At 41.7% G+C, this 23,164-nt stretch overlaps 1 protein-coding gene across 1 annotated transcript in view; it reads right to left on the reverse strand.

Moving 5' to 3' along the window:
- PIK3C2G (phosphatidylinositol-4-phosphate 3-kinase catalytic subunit type 2 gamma) overlaps positions 1-23,164 on the reverse strand; it is a 305,063-nt gene that overhangs the window by 104,968 nt on the left and 176,931 nt on the right. Inside the window, exons 18-23 of the mRNA XM_043516861.1 lie at positions 21,887-22,067; positions 14,872-14,979; positions 12,500-12,592; positions 6,931-7,060; positions 5,380-5,516; positions 2,204-2,373 (exon numbers count right to left, since the gene is read on the reverse strand). Coding sequence (XP_043372796.1) covers positions 2,204-2,373; positions 5,380-5,516; positions 6,931-7,060; positions 12,500-12,592; positions 14,872-14,979; positions 21,887-22,067 — 819 coding nt within the window. The remainder of the gene's footprint in view (positions 1-2,203; positions 2,374-5,379; positions 5,517-6,930; positions 7,061-12,499; positions 12,593-14,871; positions 14,980-21,886; positions 22,068-23,164) is intronic.

A 23,164-nucleotide genomic window follows, 5' to 3' on the forward strand; every position in this document is an offset into this window, starting at 1 on the left:
TTCAGTTTATTTACAGTACAAAGAGTACTCTTACTTGCAGAAGACTGTGGAAGGCATTTGCTTATAATGCTCTGAAGGACAAGTGTTTGCTAATCTCAACCTCTCCCTCCCCCGCCACACACATTTATTGAGAATACCCAATCGGCATTTATATCTGTGGTAAGCAATCAAGTTATTTTTTCTAAGAAAAGAAAGACCAGAGTATGGTAATCACTATAGAGTGGGGACTCCTTTTCCTGCAAGCCTTTGCTATAAGTGCATTGAAGAAAAATGTGACCACAGTGTGATGTAAGGATTTGTAAGATCAGATGCTGCTGATCTTTAAAGTTGCCTAAGCTACCTCACTACAATGCATATAAATTGTATTAAACAACAAAGTATAAGAAGAGAGTCAGCACAAATATAGTGTTGAGGATTTTAAAAAAGTTTGCTGTTGTTTTTGTGGGCATCACTTTAGGGATTCAACCTAGGTGAATTACTGATTTGGGGCATGGTCAAAAGGCAGATAACTTTTGGAGTACCAAGCTAAAAATTTACTAAAAGGTTACTCAAACATGGGGCTAACAAGTCAACTGCTTCATGTTTGTGTGTGGAAAAGGAATGGATTGATGCAAATAGCATCAAGTATTCACTTTGTGGGTGATGAAAGTCTGATACCTTTGTGTCACTATTATCTGTCAGACACTACATTTGATGAAGAACACACAATGCTCATGTGTATTACAGACATCTTTCTCAGACCTACTCAGTGTGCGAGAGGGCAAGGAATAAGCATATCGCTCCCTAGTGGCTACAGCCTATAGAAAATGTAAGTCCTATTCCTACTAAGGACGCATGAATGAGTCACAAGTTGTACAGATTTAGAATCTATTGAAAAAAGAGCAAAATATTTGTACGGATGAAAAGGAACACAATAGTTGCTATTTAAATAAATGACTTATTTTAAATGGTACTTCTAGATTTAACAAAGCTGTATAATATCACTACATTATATAATAAAATAATAGCTATAGCATTCCTGTCTAAACTTTGGGTGTTGAGCCTAATGCTGCACTCCAGGAGCCAAATCTTTCCATCCAGCAAAAGTACCATTCAAGTAAGCTTCAGATAGACTCTAGTGGCAGCTTTGGCTGAGTAACAGATGCAGCACTTGACTCAGGGTGTGTATGTATGCCTCTTTGTGACTCTACTGTGCATTATTCTTTCCACAGCAAATTGGTAAAATTAAGGGAGCCCCTTGAATGACTGACAATGATTTTGAGCACTGCAAATAAATCTTTTGTCTGGGTGGTTCAGAACTAATTAGCCCCATCAGCTTACTTCATATCAGTACACCCACACTTATTTCTGTCTAATATGCTGGAAGACAAGAAAAAAAAGGAATGATTAACTCAAGCGGATTCATTGGGATGGGTCAGGTGATTTTGAGGACAAGTGAAGAAAGGACTCCACATATCAATCAGATTGTCAATGCCAGGGAGATATTTTTATCCTTTATATATACTGTTAAACAGTTTGTGTCAGGTTTGGGGTGTATTGAAATGTTGATGCTCACTTCTAGTTATCATAATTTCATCCTAATTCATCCCTTCATAATTTCATAGTCAAAAAGGGAACTAGAATAGGTATGGCAAGTACTTACTTATCCACAGAATATGTACAGCCTGGATGTGAGAGCTTCCACACAATAACTCAACTCTGACTAGTTGGGATCAATACTTGGGGTGTAAATCATGGGCCTCATTGACATACCCGGGGCCAGGATTTCACTCTATGGGTGAGAGTGTAGTTGATCCTGCATGCCCAGTCAGTGTTTGGTCTCTATGCTAAAAGTGACAAGAAGGATGTCAATTACATCCAGCTATGGGATTGATTTTGTGCTATAGATACCTGCCCACTAGAAAAAGATATGAGACCATGAACTCTTCTCATAGACCAGCCATCAGATGGTAGCTACTTCTGGCCACTGTTGAACTGGATCAGACTCACTACTGACCTAAAAGAGAAAATCTCCATATCCCATTACTAATTCCTCAGCCCTCTCCTGATAAGGTTTTAAGAATGCTATACCATGGTATGTATGATACCTCTAGAGATTATGGGAGAAAAAGCAAGGACACATTTACAATATTCATGTATGTTTTAGAAAGTTTTATCAAAACACTGTTTAAACTTTATAATTAACATTATTGTAGGTACCAACCTTTTTATGCTTCCAAATTTTTGTGCATGACCTAAAATCTTTCCAAAATCTATATGGAACATGTGGCCAGTGTTTGTCAGCATGATGTTGTCATTGTGTCGATCACAGACTCCCAGAATGAAGGTAACAACGCACCAGCCAGCACAGGAATGAAAGAAATTCTTTATTGCCTAATTAATAAAAAAAAAACACAAAGAAGAAATATACAGTAATGTATTTTTAGTGATACTAACATGAATATCAAGTCCTACAAGCTCTTGTGCACATGATTAAAGTTAAATAAAGGCCTAAGTGTTTGCAGGTTTGGGACCTAAACTAATAACATGGGAATTGCCATAGTACAACAGACCAATGGTTCATCTAGTCAGTTCTATCTCCAGCAGTGACTTGTTTTGGATAGTTCTTTTGCATTTAGGTCGAACCTTTCACCCAAGAACTCAATGAACTTTACAAACACTAATTAATGAAGCCGCACAACATCCCTGGGCAAGGCATCCAACCTCCATTTTATAGAGAGGTAAACTCAAATATAGTAGGGTTAAGTGAACTACCGAAAGTATCAGAGATTCAGTGGCAGACCTAGGAATATATGACAAGGAGTCCTGATTCCTAAACCCCTGCTCTAACCACTAGATACTCACAAATGCTCTGTCTACACTGCATGCTTCTTTTGGCAGCATGTAGAGTATGTACTCAGGTAGCACCCAGCACGGGTTTAAGTCTCAGTGTAGACTGTAAAGGAGTACTTGTGGCACCTTAGAGACTAACAAATATATTTGAGCATAAGCTTTCGTGAGCTACAGCTCACTTCATCGGATGTATCCGATGAAGTGAGCTGTAGCTCACGAAAGCTTATGCTCAAATATATTTGTTAGTCTCTAAGGTGCCACCAGTACTCCTTTTCTTTTTGCGAATACAGACTAACACAGCTGCTACTCTGAAAAGTGTAGACTGTGAGGCACAGTTTAGGCAACTAGAGTGAAGATACATCTGAAGGGTACCCGAGTACATACTATACATGGCTCTCTACTAGCCCAAACCACGTAGAGGCCTGCTGCCTCCCAGCTCTTGGAGCCTTTCCCCACCGCAGGAAAAGATTCTAGCAGCTGGGAAAGGCACCAGCAATGGGGAAAAGCTCAGTGTGTGTGTGTGGGGTGGTGGTGGTGGTAAAAGGGAAGAATGGCAACAAGAAAGGCTCGGGCAGCTCCCTGCTGGCTAAAGCCCTTCCCTGCCACAGGGAAAGACTCTGGCAAGGGGGAGGCAGCAGGGAAAGGCCACACTGTCATGTGTAGCTCCACGTACTGTATACACCACCAAAAGTGGTGTGTAGTGTATACATAGCCTTATGGACTGATCCAAAGCTTTCCACTGACTTCAGTGGGCATTGTACTAGCACTTCTATGCTTCAGAAGAAGATAAAAAAATCTCCCTCAAATGAACCTGTCCAACCCATCCCACCTGCCCAATGCCATATCACAGATAAGAGGAGAGTGAGAAGAGAATTATTCCTAGCTCTAGATAGTGATCAGATATATATATATATATAAAGCATGAGGAACTATAGCCCACACATGTTTTATCTTAGCTATTGCAGTGTAACAACCACAGATAGCATTCTTATTTGTAAGGGTCTGAACTGCCTGGGAATCTTATTAAGCTATTTGTCTCAATAGTAATGTGAGCCATTTATATGCAGACTCTATAAAACTGAATTCACAATTATTAAGTTCTTGGTCAAAACCTAAGTACATACAGTACTGTACCATCTTTATACTATACTATCCAATATAAATAATTGTTTGAGTACTGACAATATTACTGTAGTATTATGGAGCTAAATCTAGTGACTGATTTTGATGGTAGCACTGTGGAGTGATTAGACCACAGCACAAGAATTCAGTATACCTGGGGTGTATACCTGACTGTGCCACTTAGTCGCTAGGTGACTTTGGAGACGTCATTTTACCTTTCTGTGCCTTTATTTGCCCAACTGTAAGATGAGGATAATAAAGCTTACTCACCTATGTGAATTCAGTATCCAAGTGCAAAGTGTTAACAGCAAGAGAAGAGAAACGGTGAGAGCAGGATACAAACAATTATACAGACATACTGCGCAATCGGAAATGACTATTTCACTTGTTTCAAAAAAATGAATGTAATGCGTAGCAAATTTTTTTTAAAGAACATTCCATGTTATTTGACTTGCTAAAAAAGCCAACAAAACTGGATTTTTGACTGATAACGGATAGCTGTCTCAATTATCAATCAAAATGTCAGCAGCACCTTTATTGTAAATGTATAATAATTATTACATTAAAGCTGCTTCTAAAAGTTTAGGTTGAAAATTTGGAAAATAAATACACAACCACCCACCCACCACCACATTCCACCAAAAAAATGTATAGTTGATGCCTACAATTAGGCATCAAATTAGATGTCTCATTTTCAGAGGAGCTCAGCACCTGGATCTCCTTAAATTGGGCAAAAAATATGGCTACTAATCTACTGCAGGTATGGGGATGTGTTCAAAAATTCCCCAGGATGCAAAACATTTCAAAGTCTTTTTGTGAACCTCAGGACATGCCCCGCCTAAGAAGAATGTGCAAAAATGACTTTATGGCTTCTTTCTTTTAAGAGGGAAACCTCTGCTTCTGCAGTTTCCCCAATTTCCTGGATGATACATAACCTGATGCATAACACCAGTTTGCATAAAACCAGATGCTTTACACAGGATCCCATAATGTAAACGGACAAACATGACCCGATGTATCATATTACTAGAGGAATTCAATGAAATACAGTTTTCTAAAAGTGTGACATTTTCAAGCACAGAAAAGATACTCTGTGTGTGATTATATATAAAACGCCACATCTCTCTATCTAGATAAAAAAAACCCCTCTAGGTTCAGTATCCATTTACTTAATTGTATCTTCAACTTCTTACTTCACTATTGAAACTCCAAGTGTGGTATTTTCCTGACTTTTCTGATTGTTATTGAAAAAACACTGCACTGAATCTGGCCCCTAGCAATCTGGCCAAAGAAAGGGATGTGCCCTTTAAGAAGATTTGATGGTACGTATGATCTGTTTTCCCTGACTCCAAGAGATTGTGCATATCACCATTTGCTTTTTCATTGTAAAATAAACAATTTATGCAATGTTCCATTTTAATATACCTCTTGGTAACTTGATTCCAAAGGATGATGATGACTGAACCATTTTTTAATTGTGTTTTCCTTCAATGGTCCTATCAATCCAGACTCCCTGTGGATCTTGGCTAGAGTTGTAGCATCTGACACCATCTGCACAAGTCCTAATCAGAGAGAAGGAGTTCATATGAAAAACTCACGATTTTAAAAAGGGGGCAGAGTGTTTATTAATCTGCATCACACTGTATCATATCACCCCCTGGAAATAATTATACACACATTTCAATGAAGCATAAAAGTCTACACGGTATTGGATGATCTACAAAAAGGAAGATTAGAAGTTTCTCTTCTCCCTGCCTCATAAAACAAGAACAAAGGGCTATTCAATGAAATTAAAGGTAACGAATTAAAGACGGATCAATGGAAATGCTTTTCCACACAATGCACAACAAGATTGTGGAGTTCACTGCCACATGACATCATGGAGACCAAGAATTTAGCAAGATTCCAAGTGCTGTGTGGATAAAGATTGTGATATGTTCAGATACTCTGGTCACAGGGGTCACAGAAGTACCTAAGATAGACAGACATCCAGGGTTTATTCTAATGCCCTCCCTGTAGCCTTTAAAAATATCAAATTGAGAGTTACTGTAATGGAGGCACCATAATTATAGCATCTTCCTTCTCCAGATATAATATTTTATGGTTACTTTTTGAAGGGGAATCCTTCTGGTTCTGCCTTGTTCATGGAAAAAAAGGATGAAGAGGATCCCTTTTCAGTTCCCATCAACCACCTGCCACATCCCTGACTACGCCATGGCTCCTGCAGGCTTCCCATTCCCCAAGCTTTCTCTGCAGTGTGGCTCAAAAAGCCGCAAATGCTGTATTTTTCATTTCTGTACTGTAGGTAATCTGGATACTTCAGCTCTTTATTGTGCTAGAATTATTTTCAGTAAAAAACAGTTTAGAGAGTCACTAAAAAAAAAGTCTATTGCCATCAGTAAATTTCTTTAGCAAGTAATTGGCATCCTTGGTATGGCTTTGTTACAACAACCATAAAAGAAAGTTATAAATAATGCTTTCACGAGAGCCAAGCTTGCCTTAAGTAGCATGAACAGCAAGGGTAGTATTTCAAACTAAACACTGGGGGGTTTCTGGAACTTTATTAGTCTATAGCTGGCACCTAAAAAAGGGCCAGATTTGCAAAGGAGCTCAGCACCCAGTAATTCCCACTGCAACACTTCTGATCAGGTTTTCAAAAGTTCTTATTTGGTGCCTAAGTGGGAGGTTTTTTTGAGAGTCTGAGACCAGTTGTGGATGCCGAGGCTTTATATTCAGGCCTGGGTTGCTACAAAACCTCACTAGCTTGGGTTGTATTTCTTCTAAAGGGAAAAAAAGAAGAAGTTAACCTCCCTAAATCTACAAAGATGTTTAGGACCCAACTGAGGGAGGTTCTGAGCATTCTTTTCCCTCAAAGGAGAAAAAGAAAAAGACACTCGCAAAGAGAAATACTGAAGGGAGGAGTGCTGTGTATTACTGGTTTACATGAGATATGCATCCTTTCTAATCTGTACTGACCTTGGCCTTTTCCTGTAGATAAACACTTATAAACGATCATTTGCATATCGAGTCCCTCCTGAAGCCAAATTCTGTCCATCACGCAAATAATCTGCAGAACCAGCATATCCTGACGTAGATCATCTCCAACCTGTGAAAAGGGCACATGAAATTTGTGTTTCTCCTTGAATCCCAAAGAGAGACACTTTTCTATCTCTTTTGGATTTTTTCCAGGCCAAAAACCCCAGCTACTTTCATTCTACAGTAAACCCCTGTAGTTTTGCTCAAAGTGTTCATACTGTATCAGAAGGAAGAAAGAAAAGGAGTACTTGTGGCACCTTAGAGACTAACAAATTTATTAGAGCATAAGCTTTCGTGAGCTACAGCTCACTTCATCGGATGCATTTGGTGGAAAAAGCAGAGGAGAGATTTATACACACACACACACACACACACACACACACAGAACATGAAACAATGGGTTTATCATACACACTGTAAGGAGAGTGATCATTTAAGATAAGCCATCACCAGCAGCAGGGGGGGGAAGGAGGAAAACCTTTCATGGTGACAAGCAGGTAGGCTAATTCCAGCAGTTAACAAGAATATCAGAGGAACAGTGGGGGGTGGGGTGGGAGGGAGAAATACCATGGGGAAATAGTTTTACTTTGTGTAATGACTCATCCATTCCCAGTCTCTATTCAAGCCTAAGTTAATTGTATCCAGTTTGCAAATTAATTCCAATTCAGCAGTCTCTCGTTGGAGTCTGTTTTTGAAGCTTTTTTGTTGAAGTATAGCCACTCTTAGGTCTGTGATCGAGTGACCAGAGAGATTGAAGTGTTCTCCAACTGGTTTTTGAATGTTATAATTCTTGACGTCTGATTTGTGTCCATTCATTCTTTTACGTAGAGACTGTCCAGTTTGGCCAATGTACATGGCAGAGGGGCATTGCTGGCACATGATGGCATATATCACATTGGTAGATGCGCAGGTGAACGAGCCTCTGATAGTGTGGCTGATGTGATTAGGCCCTATGATGGTATCCCCTGAATAGATATGTGGACAGAGTTGGCAACGGGCTTTGTTGCAAGGATAGGTTCCTGGGTTAGTGGTTCTGTTGTGTGGTGTGTGCTTGCTGGTGAGTATTTGCTTCAGATTGGGGGGCTGTCTGTAAGCAAGGACTGGTCTGTCTCCCAAGATCTGTGAGAGTGATGGCTCATCCTTCAGGATAGGTTGTAGATCCTTGATGATACGTTGGAGAGGTTTTAGTTGGGGGCTGAAGGTGATGGCTAGTGGCGTTCTGTTGTTTTCTTTGTTGGGCCTGTCCTGTAGTAGGTGACTTCTGGGTACTCTTCTGGCTCTGTCAATCTGTTTCTTCACTTCAGCAGGTAGGTATTGTAGTTGTAGGAATGCATGATAGAGATCTTGTAGGTGTTTGTCTCTGTCTGAGGGGTTGGAGCAAATGCGGTTATATCGTAGCGCTTGGCTGTAGACAATAGATCGAGTGGTATGATCTGGATGAAAGCTAGAGGCATGTAGGTAGGAATAGCGGTCAGTAGGTTTCCGATACAGGGTGGTGTTTATGTGACCATCGCTTATTAGCACCGTAGTGTCCAGGAAGTGGATCTCTTGTGTGGACTGGTCCAGGCTGAGGTTGATGGTGGGATGGAAATTGTTGAAATCATGGTGGAATTCCTCAAGAGCTTCTTTTCCATGGGTCCAGATGATGAAGATGTCATCAATGTAGCGCAAGTAGAGTAGGGGCATTAGGGGACGAGAGCTGAGGAAGCGTTGTTCTAAGTCAGCCATAAAAATGTTGGCATACTGTGGGGCCATGCGGGTACCCATCGCAGTGCCGCTGATTTGAAGGTATACATTGTCACCAAATGTGAAATAGTTATGGGTCAGGACAAAGTCACAAAGTTCAGCCACCAGGTTAGCCGTGACAGTATGGGGGATACTGTTCCTGACGGCTTGTAGTCCATCTTTGTGTGGAATGTTGGTGTAGACGGCTTCTACATCCATAGTGGCTAGGATGGTGTTTTTAGGAAGATCACCAATGGACTGTAGTTTCCTCAGGAAATCGGTGGTGTCTCGAAGATAGCTGGGAGTGCTGGTAACGAAGGGCCTGAGGAGGGAGTCTACATAGCCAGACAATCCTGCTGTCAGGGTGCCAATGCCTGAGATGATGGGGTGTCCAGGATTTCCAGGTTTATGGATCTTGGGTAGCAGATAGAATACCCCAGGTCGGGGCTCCAGGGGTGTGTCTGTGCGGATTTGTTCTTGTGCTTTTTCAGGGAGTTTCTTGAGCAAATGCTGTAGTTTCTTTTGGTAACTCTCAGTGGGATCAGAGGGTAATGGCTTGTAGAAAGTGGTGTTGGAGAGCTGCCTAGTAGCCTCTTGTTCATACTCCGACCTATTCATGATGACGACAGCACCTCCTTTGTCAGCCTTTTTGATTATGATGTCAGAGTTGTTTCTGAGGCTGTGGATGGCACTGTGTAAGAATGGGATGATTTATACAGACAAGAAGTGTTTTGGCAACCACACTAATGGTACCATATGCCCTTTTGCCTGCTGCAACCTTTCAGTTTATTACTCACATGGAAATTACTGGTGTTTCAAATACAATTGGGAGCTTGGATCTTTGTTGAGTGACATTTCAAAATTCATCCAATAGCAGATCCCTTTTCAGGAATAAGAGTACAAGTATTTGGCCTGACATTACACATCACAACTCGGTATTTGTAGCAGGCTACAGGGCAACCTTATTACATGCACAAATGGTTTCCCTGACATGATTCAGATCCAGTTTCAAACAGCACTGTGTTGGTGACTGCTCCCCACATGGAGTCTGTTGATCAACAACCTTAGAGAAATCGGACTTTGCATCTTGTAATTAATGAAGGGATTATTTTCTACTGTAGTTGGGTAAATAGCCCGTAAAACAAAAGCTCTGCTATTCATCCCCTCCCCCTCAACATCCAAATTGCATCTGGATTTTACTGGTATTTTCAAGCCTTCATCAGGAAAGTCTTTCATAAATTGCTAGCTTTTAGTTACATTACAATGATTTGTTCCTTTATTATGTTCCTTTTACAGAAGCATCCTAGTCTACAGGCATTTAATGAGAGGTCATCAATTTCCCCGTTTTTTAAAAAATCAATTTCCCTTTTGTTTACAGCTCATCTTGATTCCATTTAATTATGCTCGGCAGCCAGACCTGAAGAAAATTCTTCCTGTGGTTGCTCACCACTGTTCGAAACAACGGTTACCATTTTATTTAAGCATCATCTATTACAAATAATGAAGCATATTATGAGCCAAATTATGGTTGCTGCTACACAACTATGCTGGATGGGAGAAGGTGCAGGGAACTTCATAACACTATTGGCACCACTGTCAGTGTTCATTGCCCCAGAGTTGTACGCTGGGTGGGATGACGAGACACCTGCCTCTCCTTCCACTTTAAGCCCCTGTTATGTTAGTGCCAGGTACACACCTTTTCCAAAGGTAATGAAGGAAGATGAGTGTGCTTCCTCCAGTGTGGCCAGAAATGATATTCCTGTTCCTGGGCCATATGTGCATAAAATGCAAATTTAACCCAGGTGGGGTCTGTAGCATGAAATTTTTAGGCTTCTTTTAGGCTTTTCTAACTACGGCACCTTCTAATTTCTAAGAACTACCCCTTAAACCTTTGCTTGGAGGCAGCAACCATTTTGTGCTCTTCAGGTTGCTGTGGTCCATACAGAGAGCTCTCTCACACGCATATCATGCTTTCTCAAGGAGGCCTTCCTATTGTTTCAGAGTAGCAGCCATGTTAGACTGTATTCGCAAAAAGAAAAGGAGTACTTGTGGCACCTTAGAGACTAACAAATTTATTTGAGCATAAGCTTTTGTGAGTTACAGCTCACTTCATTGGATGCATTGTTGTTTCTCTTAATCTGAAACAGAAGTAATTTTAGATTGAAGGCATATGTTTTTTCTTTTTGTGTATGGAAACATAACCATCCTGGGCTTAATTCTAAATACAACAATGGAGTTACTCCAGCGATGAATCCATCCCAATACCATTATGGAGGTGGTGTACCTCCTCTATCATTCCACAACATGATTGTCATGGGGCAGTGCTCTCCAGTACACCCCTTGTGGCCGCTCATGGTCCTACAGGTACGTTGCACTTAGCAACCATTCAAGGTTCTTTCAATCAATTACCTTGACTGGATTGATTCAAAACATGTACTCCCTCTCTCTCGGGATGCAACCAGAATTTTCCTAAGGTGGGAATCCATAGCTCTCCCTCCACTGCCCTGAATCCAGTCCTACACCTCGCCTCCACCCCGAACTCTCCCCTGCCGCTTCCCAATACCCAGTCCTGAGCAGTCTCATGCTGCCTTGGCACCCAGATCCGTGCTTTCCCTCTTACATCCAGCTCCACAAAACTCTGCTCGTGCTCCCCACACCCAGCCCAGTGCTCTTCCCCCCACATTGATCTGCCCCAGCTCTGAGATATCCCTCTTGCACCCAGCCCTACTCTGTTTTTCCCTGGGGACTGGGAGGGCCTGACATCCATGGGTGCCAGAAGGACTGAGACAGCAGAGGGCCCAAGCAGGCACACAGAGTTGCAAGGCCATTCAAATTTGGCCCAGCCACCCCTCATCATGGCAGCAGGGAAGGGGGTGTGCTGTTATGCCACCCAGCTTTGGTCAGGGGCTAAGGGCAGGGGGGAAGGGCTAGGCTCCCTGCGCTCCCCCACTACCACCCTTAGCCAGCTTGTCCCTCAGCTGGCCCTTTCCCCCCAGTTAGTCATCAGGTGCAGATTGTTCAGCAGGCTGCCTTCTCCTGCTAGTGGTAGCCCTACTATAACATGAGGGAGGAGGTAGCTTTTGTGCCAGTCCCTTTCCTAAAACCCAGTTGGTTGGGTGAGAAGGGAGCCTCTTTCTTGACTCTTTGCAAGGCTCCTGGCTCCAGGCCTTTAAAGACACAGATTCAGGATTTCCTCCCAAGCACCACTCATTCCCAGGGCTGGTTCCTCTCTCTAACTATCTTCTGAGTTGTTGTATATACATCAGACCTTTCCAAATCTTAAGGAGCCATGCCACATGATGGGAATGGGCTGATCACTTGGCACCTCTACTCCATCATATTGACTCTGACTTGGAGAGCCAGAATTGAGTTCTATATGTTTTGTGTCAAATGTAATCTTTAGAACGGTAGTATTTTATCTGCTAGACAGGGCTACAGTATAATAAAGTCCTTTCCTTGAACAGTCATTTCTCTGGACTTTGTCCTTAGACCTCAAGAAGGTAAATACAGTATGTTATCCTTTATTGTTTAGCCTGGGGGGGTCCACTGAGTTAAAAGCACACATTGTTTTCCTAGAATGCATTTGATTTTCTACCAATCAAAACTTTGGATGCTTTAATATATTGTATTTAAACATCTAGCATCAAATAGGATTATGAAAACTGAGCAGCACAGCAAAATCAAACACCTCAGGCACAAGATCTGAAGGTTTCTCTTTCAATGAGTATTAAATTAACATTTTGTATACAAAATGAACTGCGGGTTAGTGGTATGAATAACCTACCTTAAAAATAACATTGATGTTTCTACTAAGTGTATCTGTATTGATGAAGGAGATTTTCAATGGAAAAGCATTGGATGTGAAATATGAACATGCCTTTAGAAAAAAACAATACAGACATAAAATTAAATATAGTGTATTATAGGCTAAAAGCAGTAGAATATTTCCCTGAGAAGATGTGACATCTTGAAGTATTTATCAGCAGTACAGGTAACAAAAATAATAGTCCTTGATATTAGAAATTGTTGAACTGGTTCAGAAAAGAAGAATCTCTGCTTCCTTTGACACTTTGCCCATCTCTACCCATCATATTCAAACTTATTTTTTATTTTCCCCAGATCATTCAGTGCTACATTTTGGCTGGGACTGGAAAGACCAAAGATGCAAGGCAGACCCAATCAAAAGCTGCAACGCACTTGTGAACACTGTGATCTAAAGATTTTTTTTTGTCTTATTTTGTCAGTGGGTAGCCTGATCCTGCAATCCTCATGGAGGCAAATCACCCATTAATTTTAATGGGTCTCTAAGCCTGGGTTAGGAGTGCAGCAAATTCCAATCATCAAAATCTACATTATTTGGAGACTATCTTAAACCTTAACTGTTGGCATCATATAGCGCCTTCCACCTTAAGACCTCAAAAGACTTTTAAAACCATTAATGAACTAAGCTTTGAAAACCCCTGTGAGTTAGGTGAGTATTATCACCATCACTATAAAAAGAGAAAAACTGAGAAAGACAAAGCAATGGCCTGCTTTTCAGAAATAATAAGCACCCCACAGCTCCCATTAAAATTAACTCTGGGTGTATGCAAGGGTGGAAAATTTGAAGAAAAATTATAATATAGAGAGCTATATATTGCCTTTCATCCAGGGATCCCAAAGTATGTTAGAAACATTACTTAAGCCTCTGTACACACATGTGAAGTCTGAGAACTATATATTATACTATGTTACAGATGAATAAATTTGAGGCACAGATGGTGAAATCCTGACTGCACTGAAATCAACAGGAGTTTTTCTTCAGTGGGGCAAGGATTTCACTCAGAGTGACTGAAAGACTTTGCCAAAGATTAATGTATGATAATGCACCAGTGGTCGAGCTGGAAAAGGATCCTGGATGCTTGACTCTTAGTTTAACCAGTAGACAATGCTGAAATGAATTACGGTTTGATTATTAGGAGTATTCTAAAAATGTTAGTGTTCATGAAATATAACATGCATTTCAGTCTAGTGGCTGCAGACAAAGAACAACTGATATAAGAAAATGAATACATACACATACATCAATCAAGATTTAATGTCGGTCAAGCCAATCTGGTGTGGTATCAATAGCTCAGTTGGATAGTTAGAGACCTCCCCAATAGTCATTTTTCCCAGAAAATCTGAACGCAGTGAGAAACAGTAAGCTTCAAAATTCTTCTGATTTAAGTCTTCCACAATTGGCCCAGTCCAGCAGGGTGCTAAGAAGCTTCAGTTCTCATTGACATCAAGTCTGAAGAGCAATTACTGGGAGAGCCACAGGTCAAAGAAGGTTGAAGGGCTCAACTCCTCACAAGATCAGGTCCATTGTGGGTTATAGGCCACAGAGCAAAATTACAGCGCAAAGTGCTGTAATTATAAAGCTATAACTTTAAAAGCCCCTCAGACCTGTGCATATTATATTTTCCTTGTGGCTGGGTACGTCTTCCCCCAACAACACTGAATCCTCTGGTGTGACATTTGTATGTCATAATGCTGATAAACCATGAATGACACAGTCCTGGCAGTCTGGTCAATGAAGTCAAACATATGAAACAATACACAAGTTTCCTCCATTCACCAGTAGTTTTTAATAAGGATAACTTGCACAGGTAAGCACAGGGAGCTGAGACTGCAAACATTTACCATGCAAAATCTCACAGGTTCAATGGGAGGAGGGCCAGTGCTACAGCTAAGCACTCCAAAAGCTGTCAGGCTCCAGAGAGGCAAAGCTGCCAGTAAGAATCTGCACTGGTGTGGCAGCAACCAGCTGCTGCTTCAGGGGGCACTTTTAAAGAAGCAGACACCCCATTCCCCTCAAAAGCTGCTTTGAGAACAGCCAGGCTGGAACCATGCTAGTCACAATTTGGAGTCTTTATTGCCACGCTGCTGCTGTAAGGGGAGAGAGAGACACTTAAATCGGCAAATACCCCCTCTCCCCCTAGCTGGGCTGAAGGTATCCCTAAAAATATCAGTCCTGTGAATGGCTGCCTATGTGACCCTTGTCTAATGCCAATCGTGAAAGGGAATACTCATAAGTAAAGATTTGCAGGATCATGACCTAGTTCATACAACAGTTCATTCCCTAGTACTCATTACTCTAAAAATAAAATACTCTATAGAGTAAAATGGACTTACATCTGCATCTATGCCTCGTACAACAAGTGCAGGATTCAGGGGAAGCCGGCAAACATTTACCTCATGGAAGAACTGCTGAAGTTTGTTGATTTCCATCTTTAGCACCTCCTGTGAGAGATCAATCATTATGACAACTTGAAACAACATCACAGCAGTTTTTTAATTGCCGACTCTCTTGCTATATTTTAATAAGATAGTGAATCAAATTTCTGGTCTTAGTAATATCAATGCAGCCTCATAAGAGTTAATGGGATGGCACCAATGTGCAGTAACTGAGACTAAGAATTGTGATCATGGTCTGCGTCTGTGCCCTTGTTGTCTACAGTGTCCTCCTTGGGGGCTTTTTAGCTATGCACCTGTTGTTATGAATAGCATTTTTTCTTATGACATTTTTCTCTAACCAAGTACACAATGGGTAGTTTATTGCTTCAGGATTGTTGCTTTGCCTTCCCTTGCTAAGTGTGGGTATGCCAATTACAAGGTTTGGGTTTTTCTGGCTTTACAGCCTCTTGATTGGTCTCTGAGGTCTAGCTGATGTACCAAAAAGGTGCATACACATCTACTGCTTACTTCTTACAATGGCATACACTCTCTTTCGCTCTGCCAAATCATTGTGTCTTTTTCTTCAAAGTTCGTTTAAGTGTGGCATTTTGGTTTTGTTTTAGTGTTGGTTTGGGTTTTTGTTTTTTGTTTTCTTTTTGTTTTCTTTTTCCTTGGAAGGACTTTAGGTGGGAAAGCTAAGACAGATACAGAGGCAGCAGTGGCAGTGACCCAAGCACTGGAAGAGACAATGAAGATGACCAGGGATGTGGAAGCTACAGAATGTACATGATCCGGAGCAAGTACCTGAAAAGTGCTTCATTTGTATGAAGTGCTGCCTGATAGTACTGATGGATGAGAAGATCCAAGGCTTGGAGATGCAGGTGAAAACTATGGTTGAGTTTCAAAGGGGATTTGAGCAAATTATGAAACAAAGGAAAACGGAGGCTGAAGGGAAAAGCTAAGACTCGCAGATGAAAGCTGGACTGAAGAACTTGGTGGGGAGACTACTGGCTGAGGAAAGTGGCCAGTGGAAGCATGTGGCTATGAGAATCAAGCTGAGGAAAAGACCGGTTAGTTAAAGGTAACAGGTTTGGTGAGTTGGAAAATGAAGAAGGGGCAGAGCAGGCTGTAACTGAAGGAGGGAGGACAAGGAAGAAAGAAGAGCAGCTAGTTCTATAAGTCCTACAGGAAGAGGGGAAGAGCCAATGGAAATACCCAGAGTTCAGAGCCCCAGGAGGATACAGGAAGACTCGCAGAAGATTGCAAGGGAAAATAAAAGACAAGAGGACTCTCAGCCAGAAAGAACAGGAGGAAGGCTGGAGAATCACACCATCACAAGGAAAAGGCAGGCCTACGTGACTGGTGACTCCCTGTTAAGAAAAACAGACAGGCCTGTCACCAGAGCTGATCCAGAGAACAGAAGGGTGTGCTGTCTTCCAGGAGCTTAAATACAGGATGTGGACCTGAGGCTGAAGAGTATCCTAATAGGAGCAGGAAAGAATCCACTGATAGTCCTTCATCTGGGAACAAATGATACTGTTAGATCCTTGCTGGAACATATCAAGGGAGACTATGCCAGGCTGGGGAAGACGCTTAAGGAAATGAAGGCTCAGGTGATCTTCAGTGGGATTCTGCCTGTCCCTAGAGGAGGAGAATGAAGGCAAAACAAGATTATGATGATCAACAGATGATTCAGGCACGGGTGCTATAAGGAGGACTTTGGGATGTCTGACCACTGGGATGCATTAATGGGATGGACTCCACCTGAGTAGGGAGGGAAATAGACTTCTGGGATGGAGACTGGCACAACTGACTAAAGGAGCTTTAAAGTAGGAGTTCAGGGGAGATGGTTGGGAAATGCTCATGTAATCTTCATGCCTGATTCTAACATTGAAAGGGAGGAAAATCAAGTAAGAAAGGAAACAGTAATGGAGAATGGACATTAAGAGGAAGGACAGTGCTGAAACCAGTCAAATAGGTGACACTGGCAGTAGAATGACTGTACCCAATTGGGCAAGGAATGTGGGTGAAGCAAAGCAGCAACAATTAAGATGTTTGTACACCAATGTAAGGAGCCTGGGTAAGAAAATGGAGGAACTAGAGCTACTGGTGTAGGAACTGAAACCAGATGTTATGAGGCTAACAGAAACATGGTGGAATAGCAGTCATGACAGGTATTGAAGGGTATGTGCTGTTTAGGAAAGACAGAAAAAGACAAAGATGGTGGAGTAGTCTTGTATATCAATGATGAGGTAGACTGTAAAGAAATTGGAAGGGATGGAATAGATAAGACAGTGTCTGTTTGGGCCAAAATCACTTTGGGGAAGAAAGCTACTAGTGGTTCTCCTGGGATAGCACTTGGAGTGTGCTACAAATTCCCAGGATCTGATTTGGATATGAAAAGAGACCTCTAATGTTTTTAATTAAATAAATACTACTGGGAATTGTGTGATTATATGACACTTTAACTTTCCACATATAGATTGGAGGACAAGTGCTCCTACTAATAGTAGGGCCCAGATTTTCCTGAATGTGATAGCTGACAGATTTCTTCTCCAAATAGTTGCTGAACCAACAGGAGGTGATTCCATTTTAGATTTGGTTTTGGTGAGTAGTGAGGATCTAATAGAAGATCTCGTTATAGGGGACAACCTTGGTTCGAGTTATCATGAGCTAATACAGTTTAAACTAAATGGAAGGATAAACAAAAAATAGATCTGCAAGTAGGGTCCTTGATTTCAAAAGGGCTAGCTTTAAAAATTAAGGCAATTAGTTAGGGAAGCGGACTGGATCTGAATGTGGAGTAGGCTTGGAATTACTTTAAGTAAAAGCTGCCGAAGCTGTCTGAAGTCTGCATCCCAAGCAATGGGAAACAATACTTAGGGAAGGGTTGCAGACTAAGCTGGATGAGCAAGCATCTCAAATCGGTGATTAAGAGAAAGCAGAAAGCCTACAAGAAATAGAAGATGGGAAGGATCAGCAAGGAAAGCTACCTCTTGGAGGTTGGAAAGTGCAGGGATAAAGTGAGAACAACCAAAAGCCAAGCAGAGTTGGATCTTACAAAGGGAATTAAAACCAATAGTAAAAGGTTCTATAACCATATAAAGAAGAAGAAAAGAAGGAAAGAAGAAGTGGGATCCCTAAGCACTGAGGATGGGGTGGAGATTAAAGATTACCTAGGCATGACCCAAAACCTAAACAAATACTTTGTCTCAGTTTTTAATGAGGCTACTGAAGAGTTAGGGGTAGAGGCAAGGTGCCTCATGGCAATGAGGATACGGAAGTAGAAATTACCACAGCCGAGGTGGAATTCAAACTCAAACAGCTTAATCAGACTACAAAGGGGTGCATGGAAAATCTCCATCCAAGCATATTAAAGGAACTGGCACATGAAATTGCAAGACCAATAGCAAGGATTTTTAATGAATCTGTATACTTGGGGGTCATATCCTATGACTGGAGAATTGCTAATACAGTTCCTATATTTAAGAAAAGGAAAAAAAATGATCTGGGAAACTACAGGCCTGCTAGTTTGACGTCAATACTATGCAAGGTCTTGGAACAAATTCAGAAAGAGAAAGTAGTTAAGGACATAGAGGTAAACAGGAATTGGGATAAATTACAAAACGGTTTTACAAAAGAGAGATTGTGCCAGACCAACCTAACCTCTTTCTTTGAGAAAATAACTGATTTTTTTAGACAAAGGAAATGCAGTAGATCTAATCTACCTGGATTTCAGTAAGGCATTTGCTACAATTCCACATGGGAAATTATTAGTTATATTGGAGAAGATGGGGATTAATATGAGAATTGAAAGGTGTATAAGGAACCAGTTAAAGCAGAAACAATAATGGGTCACACTGAAAGGTGAACTGACATGCTGGAGGGAAGTTACTAGTTGAGTTCCTCAGGGACTGGTCTTGAAACCAATCTTATTTAACATTTTATTAATAACGTTGGCACAAAAAGTGGGAGTGTGCTAATAAAACTGCAGATGACACAAAATTGGGAGGAATTGCCAATACAGATGAGACCTGGAATATCAGACAAGATGATCTCAAAACTGGAGTAATAGAAATGGGATGAAATTTAATAGTTCAAGATCATGCTTTTAGGGATTAACAACAAGAATTTTTGCTATAAGGTGGGGACATATCAGTGGGAAGTGACAGAGGAGGAGAAAGACCTGGGCGTATTGGTTGATCACAGGATGACAATGTGATACGGCTGTGAAAAAGGCTAATGCAGTCCTAGGATGCATCAGGGGTGGTACTTCCAGTAGAGATAGGGAAATGTTAGTACCATTATTCAAAGTACTGGTGAGACCTCATCTGGAATATTGTATGTTGTTCTGGTCTTCCAAGTTGAAGAAAGATGGAGCAGGTGCAGAGAAGGGCTACTAGGATGATCCGAGCAATTGAATACCAATCTTATGAGAGGAGACTCAAAGAGCTTGGCTTGTTTAGCATAACCAAAAGAAGGCTGGGGGAAGATATGATTGCTCTCTATAAATACATTAGAGAGAAATACCAGGGAGGGAGAGAAATTATTGAAGTTAAGTGCCAATGTGGACACAAGAACAAATGGATATAAACTGGCCATCAGCAAGTTTAGGCTTGAAATTAGGCGAAGATAGAGGTGTGAAGTTCTGGAGCAGCCTCCTTAGGAGCAGTGGGGGCAAAAACTGGCTTCAAGACTGATCTTGATAAATGTATGGAGGGGATGGTATGATGAGACTGCCTACAATGGCATGTAACTGATCTGCCACTGCTAGCAGCACATATATCTAATGGCTGGAGATGGGACACTAGATGGGGAAGGCTCTGGGTTGGAAAGGAATTTTCCTCCAAATCAGATTAGCAGAGACCCTGGGATATTTTTTTTACCTTCCTCTGCAGCCCAGAGCATGAGTCCCTTGCAGGTTTAGATTAGTGAAATAGGTGAATTCTCTGTAACTTGATGTCTTTAAACTATGATTTGAGGTCTTCAGTAACTCAGCCAGAGGTTAGGGGTCTATTATAGGAGTGGGTGGGTGAAGTTCTGTGGCCTACACTGTGCAGGAGCTCAGACTAGATGATCACGATGCTCTCTTCTGATCTCAAAATCTATGAGTCGAAGTTTTCTGTCTCTCTTTTTAAAATCCTTGAGTCCTTAGTAGAGGCAAAACAGAGTCCAGACTCTGACAACATGCAGTGATAGGTCTTAACTTTATTTGGCTCTCTGGTCTGTCTAGTTGAGATCTCAACAAGAAAGAGTTTAGCCATCAGCTAAGTAACAATAATGGCTAATTCAGTAACCACATGGGTTAAAGTTAGAATGTGCCTGAGCTTCATGAAAACTGCATATGTTGGAGAAGTTGTCTCCAAGCCCTTTGGAATAAGGGATACATCTTCTATCTATTGATAGGTGTGATGTGGGAGGTGGACAGTGCCTTCTTTGAGATGTTAAATACTCTCCGCTCCCATTGGCTTTGTTGAGAATTGAGAATGCTCAGCATCTCAAAGGAAGCACTTAGCATCTCCCAGAGATCTAACATTAAATTTTTAAAGAGACAGTAAATACTAGAGCAGCTTGTCTCAAACTGGGGTCTGCAAACCCCTGGGGGGTCTCCAAGGGGGTCCACAGCCCTGCTGATCAACTCCTCTCCTCAACTCCTCCCTCTCCCACCCAGTGCCTCCTGCAAGCTAGAGGTCTGGCAGTGCAATGGGGCTAAGGCAGGCTTCCTACCTGCCCTGGCTCTGCACCGCTCCCAGAAACAGCCAGCATGTCCCTGAGGCCCTGGGGAACAAGGGGTCTCCGCACGCTGCCCCCATTGCGAGTGCTGACTCCAGAAACTGCAGACAATTCGAGCTGTAGGGGTGGTGCCTGCGGGCAGAGGCAGCACAGAGACCCCCTGCCCCCCTCAGTCTCTTTTGGGAGCAGCCCGAGGTAAGCACAGCCCAGCTGGAGCTCTCACCCGCTCCCACACTGCTACCTGCTGCCCCAATCCAGAGTCCGCACCCAAACTCCCTCCCAGAGCCTGCACCCCTCATCCCTTCCAGCACCCAAACTCCCTCTCAGAGCCCGCACCCTCTCCTGCACTCAAACTCTCACCCAGAGCCCGCACCCTCTCCTGAATCTCAACCCCGTGCCCCAGCCTGGTGAAAGTGTGTAAGGGTGGGGGAGAGCGAGCGACGGAGGGAGGGTAGATGGAGTGAGCAGGAGGTGGGGCCTTGGAGAAGGGGCAGGGCAAGGGCTGAGTGGAGAGGCTTGGGGGGGGCTGAAAAATTTTACATCAAAATGGGGGTCCTTGGGTTGCTAAAGTTTGAGAACCGCTGCACTAGAGTCTTGAGATCTCCCTGCTATAAGCAAACTAAGTTCAAAAGGCAAACATTTTCAGAAGGGGTTTGGGCTTTACCTTGGTTAATAGATTGATGGATGTTGGAGACAGCATCCTTGGCCACATTTAGTGATGTGGCTCAAAAGGCTATGGATATTTTGATATGAATATGGGCCAAAGACATTAACTGTGGCTCAGGTATTACAGCTCTATAAAAATATATAAAAATAGTTTACCACTATAACTGTGGCTGTGCCTTTACAAATACTTATTATTATAGGATTCTTGGTGACCACTATTCTAAGTATATAGACTACCACAAATACTGAGGTGTTTATCTGCTTTGCCAAGGCAAACTGGAAGATTGGAATGGTACCCACTGTATATGATTAAGAAGCTTAGTCTTGGGATTTACACACATTTACTTGGGATTTACTAATTAGAGGGCAGAGTTTACATTCCTCCCACAAAAAGAAACAAACCAATAAATGTGTAAATGAGTGCAGAATAACACAAACTTTGGGGGACTTTTTATTCAAAATATGGAACTATTTACTATAATAAAGGGCAATTTAGGAGAGAGATGCTATTGCTTCAAAATTAAAAGTTATTTGTACAAAACAGAGGCAAAGGGAAAAAAAAGTCTTAACAAACCTGTTTTTTGGAGTCGCTGGCAGCCTTGACTTTTTCAGCAACATCTCCCAGAATTTTGATAAGTTTCCTCTCCTTAGAAAACTCATCATTTAAGGTTTTTCCTGCACAGAATTGGACAGCAGCTAGTAGTTTCTGATACCAGCTTTTGAAATGAGCTTCATTCTGTGCATCCTTTAAAAGCCTGAAGGGAGGAGGGAGAAAAAAGTTGTGTACCTAAAACTGATGTTTTTTTATACAAGAACGACGAACATACTCCAGACTAATCTGTATTTGGTGGCTTTGGGCAGTTTAACAGGAGAGAATGGTTTATTTGTTAGCAGTAGTCAAGTTTCATCTGATAACTAATGAGATTCCAAGAGTGTAAAATCGATAGGAACCTGCTATTTCTTATTGCCATTCACAGAGCAGTTCCTGACTTGCTTCTTATTTCTAAAAGAAACATTTGTCAGAGGAATGTATTTTCTACTTTCTTTTGTTCAGTTTTATACATATACACACACAATACCCACCCCAGCAACTTCACATGTGCACAAACAGACTTTGCATACAGTGGATACATTTTAAAAGTTCATATTGGTCTTAAAGGTGCTACCAATTTCAGCTGTATTCACCATTTTTAAGTGCAGGAATATTTCTGAAATCCATAAAACCTCTAAACCCTGAGTTAACTTTTTAAGTGCATCCACTGCATCCATCTCTTCTTTGTCAGAGGTGGATCCAGACTAAAAACCCAGTTCTAATTCTGATGAACTTTGGGGAAGTTTTATGACTTGAGTCATCATCAACATGTCTTGACTAGGGGGTGGGGTAGCGTAACAGCTATATTAATCTTTTGAGCCTCATCCAATTTTCTCCTCCATCCACAGCCCTGTCCACATGGGGAAAAATATGCTTTTTGAAATTGAATTTATTTAACTCAATTGGAAACCGTCACGCCCCCTTCACCTTTAACATCCAAGTAGAGACAATTCAACACCTTTAAGATCATTTGAGCTGGTCTTGGTGTATGCTAGTTCAACTGAAAAAAAAAAGTCATCTTTTTGTCAGCCTGTGTAGATATAGAGCTCATTTGTCATCAGCTTTCTGCCCATCTCCTGGTTTGTTCTTCTCCCCCCTCTATAAACAGCATTAGACCACTCCCAGCCACAACCCCACCCCCAAAACATACCATTCTGCCAGTAATCCTGCCTGATCCCCAAACTAACTTCCCCAGCTGACCTGGCCACTGAACCCTAAGAACAGCTTTAGTTATCTAAGGTTGTCTACCTGAAACCTAGC

Source organism: Dermochelys coriacea, chromosome 1, assembly GCF_009764565.3.
Source record: "Dermochelys coriacea isolate rDerCor1 chromosome 1, rDerCor1.pri.v4, whole genome shotgun sequence".
Classification (NCBI taxonomy): domain Eukaryota; kingdom Metazoa; phylum Chordata; order Testudines; family Dermochelyidae; genus Dermochelys; species Dermochelys coriacea.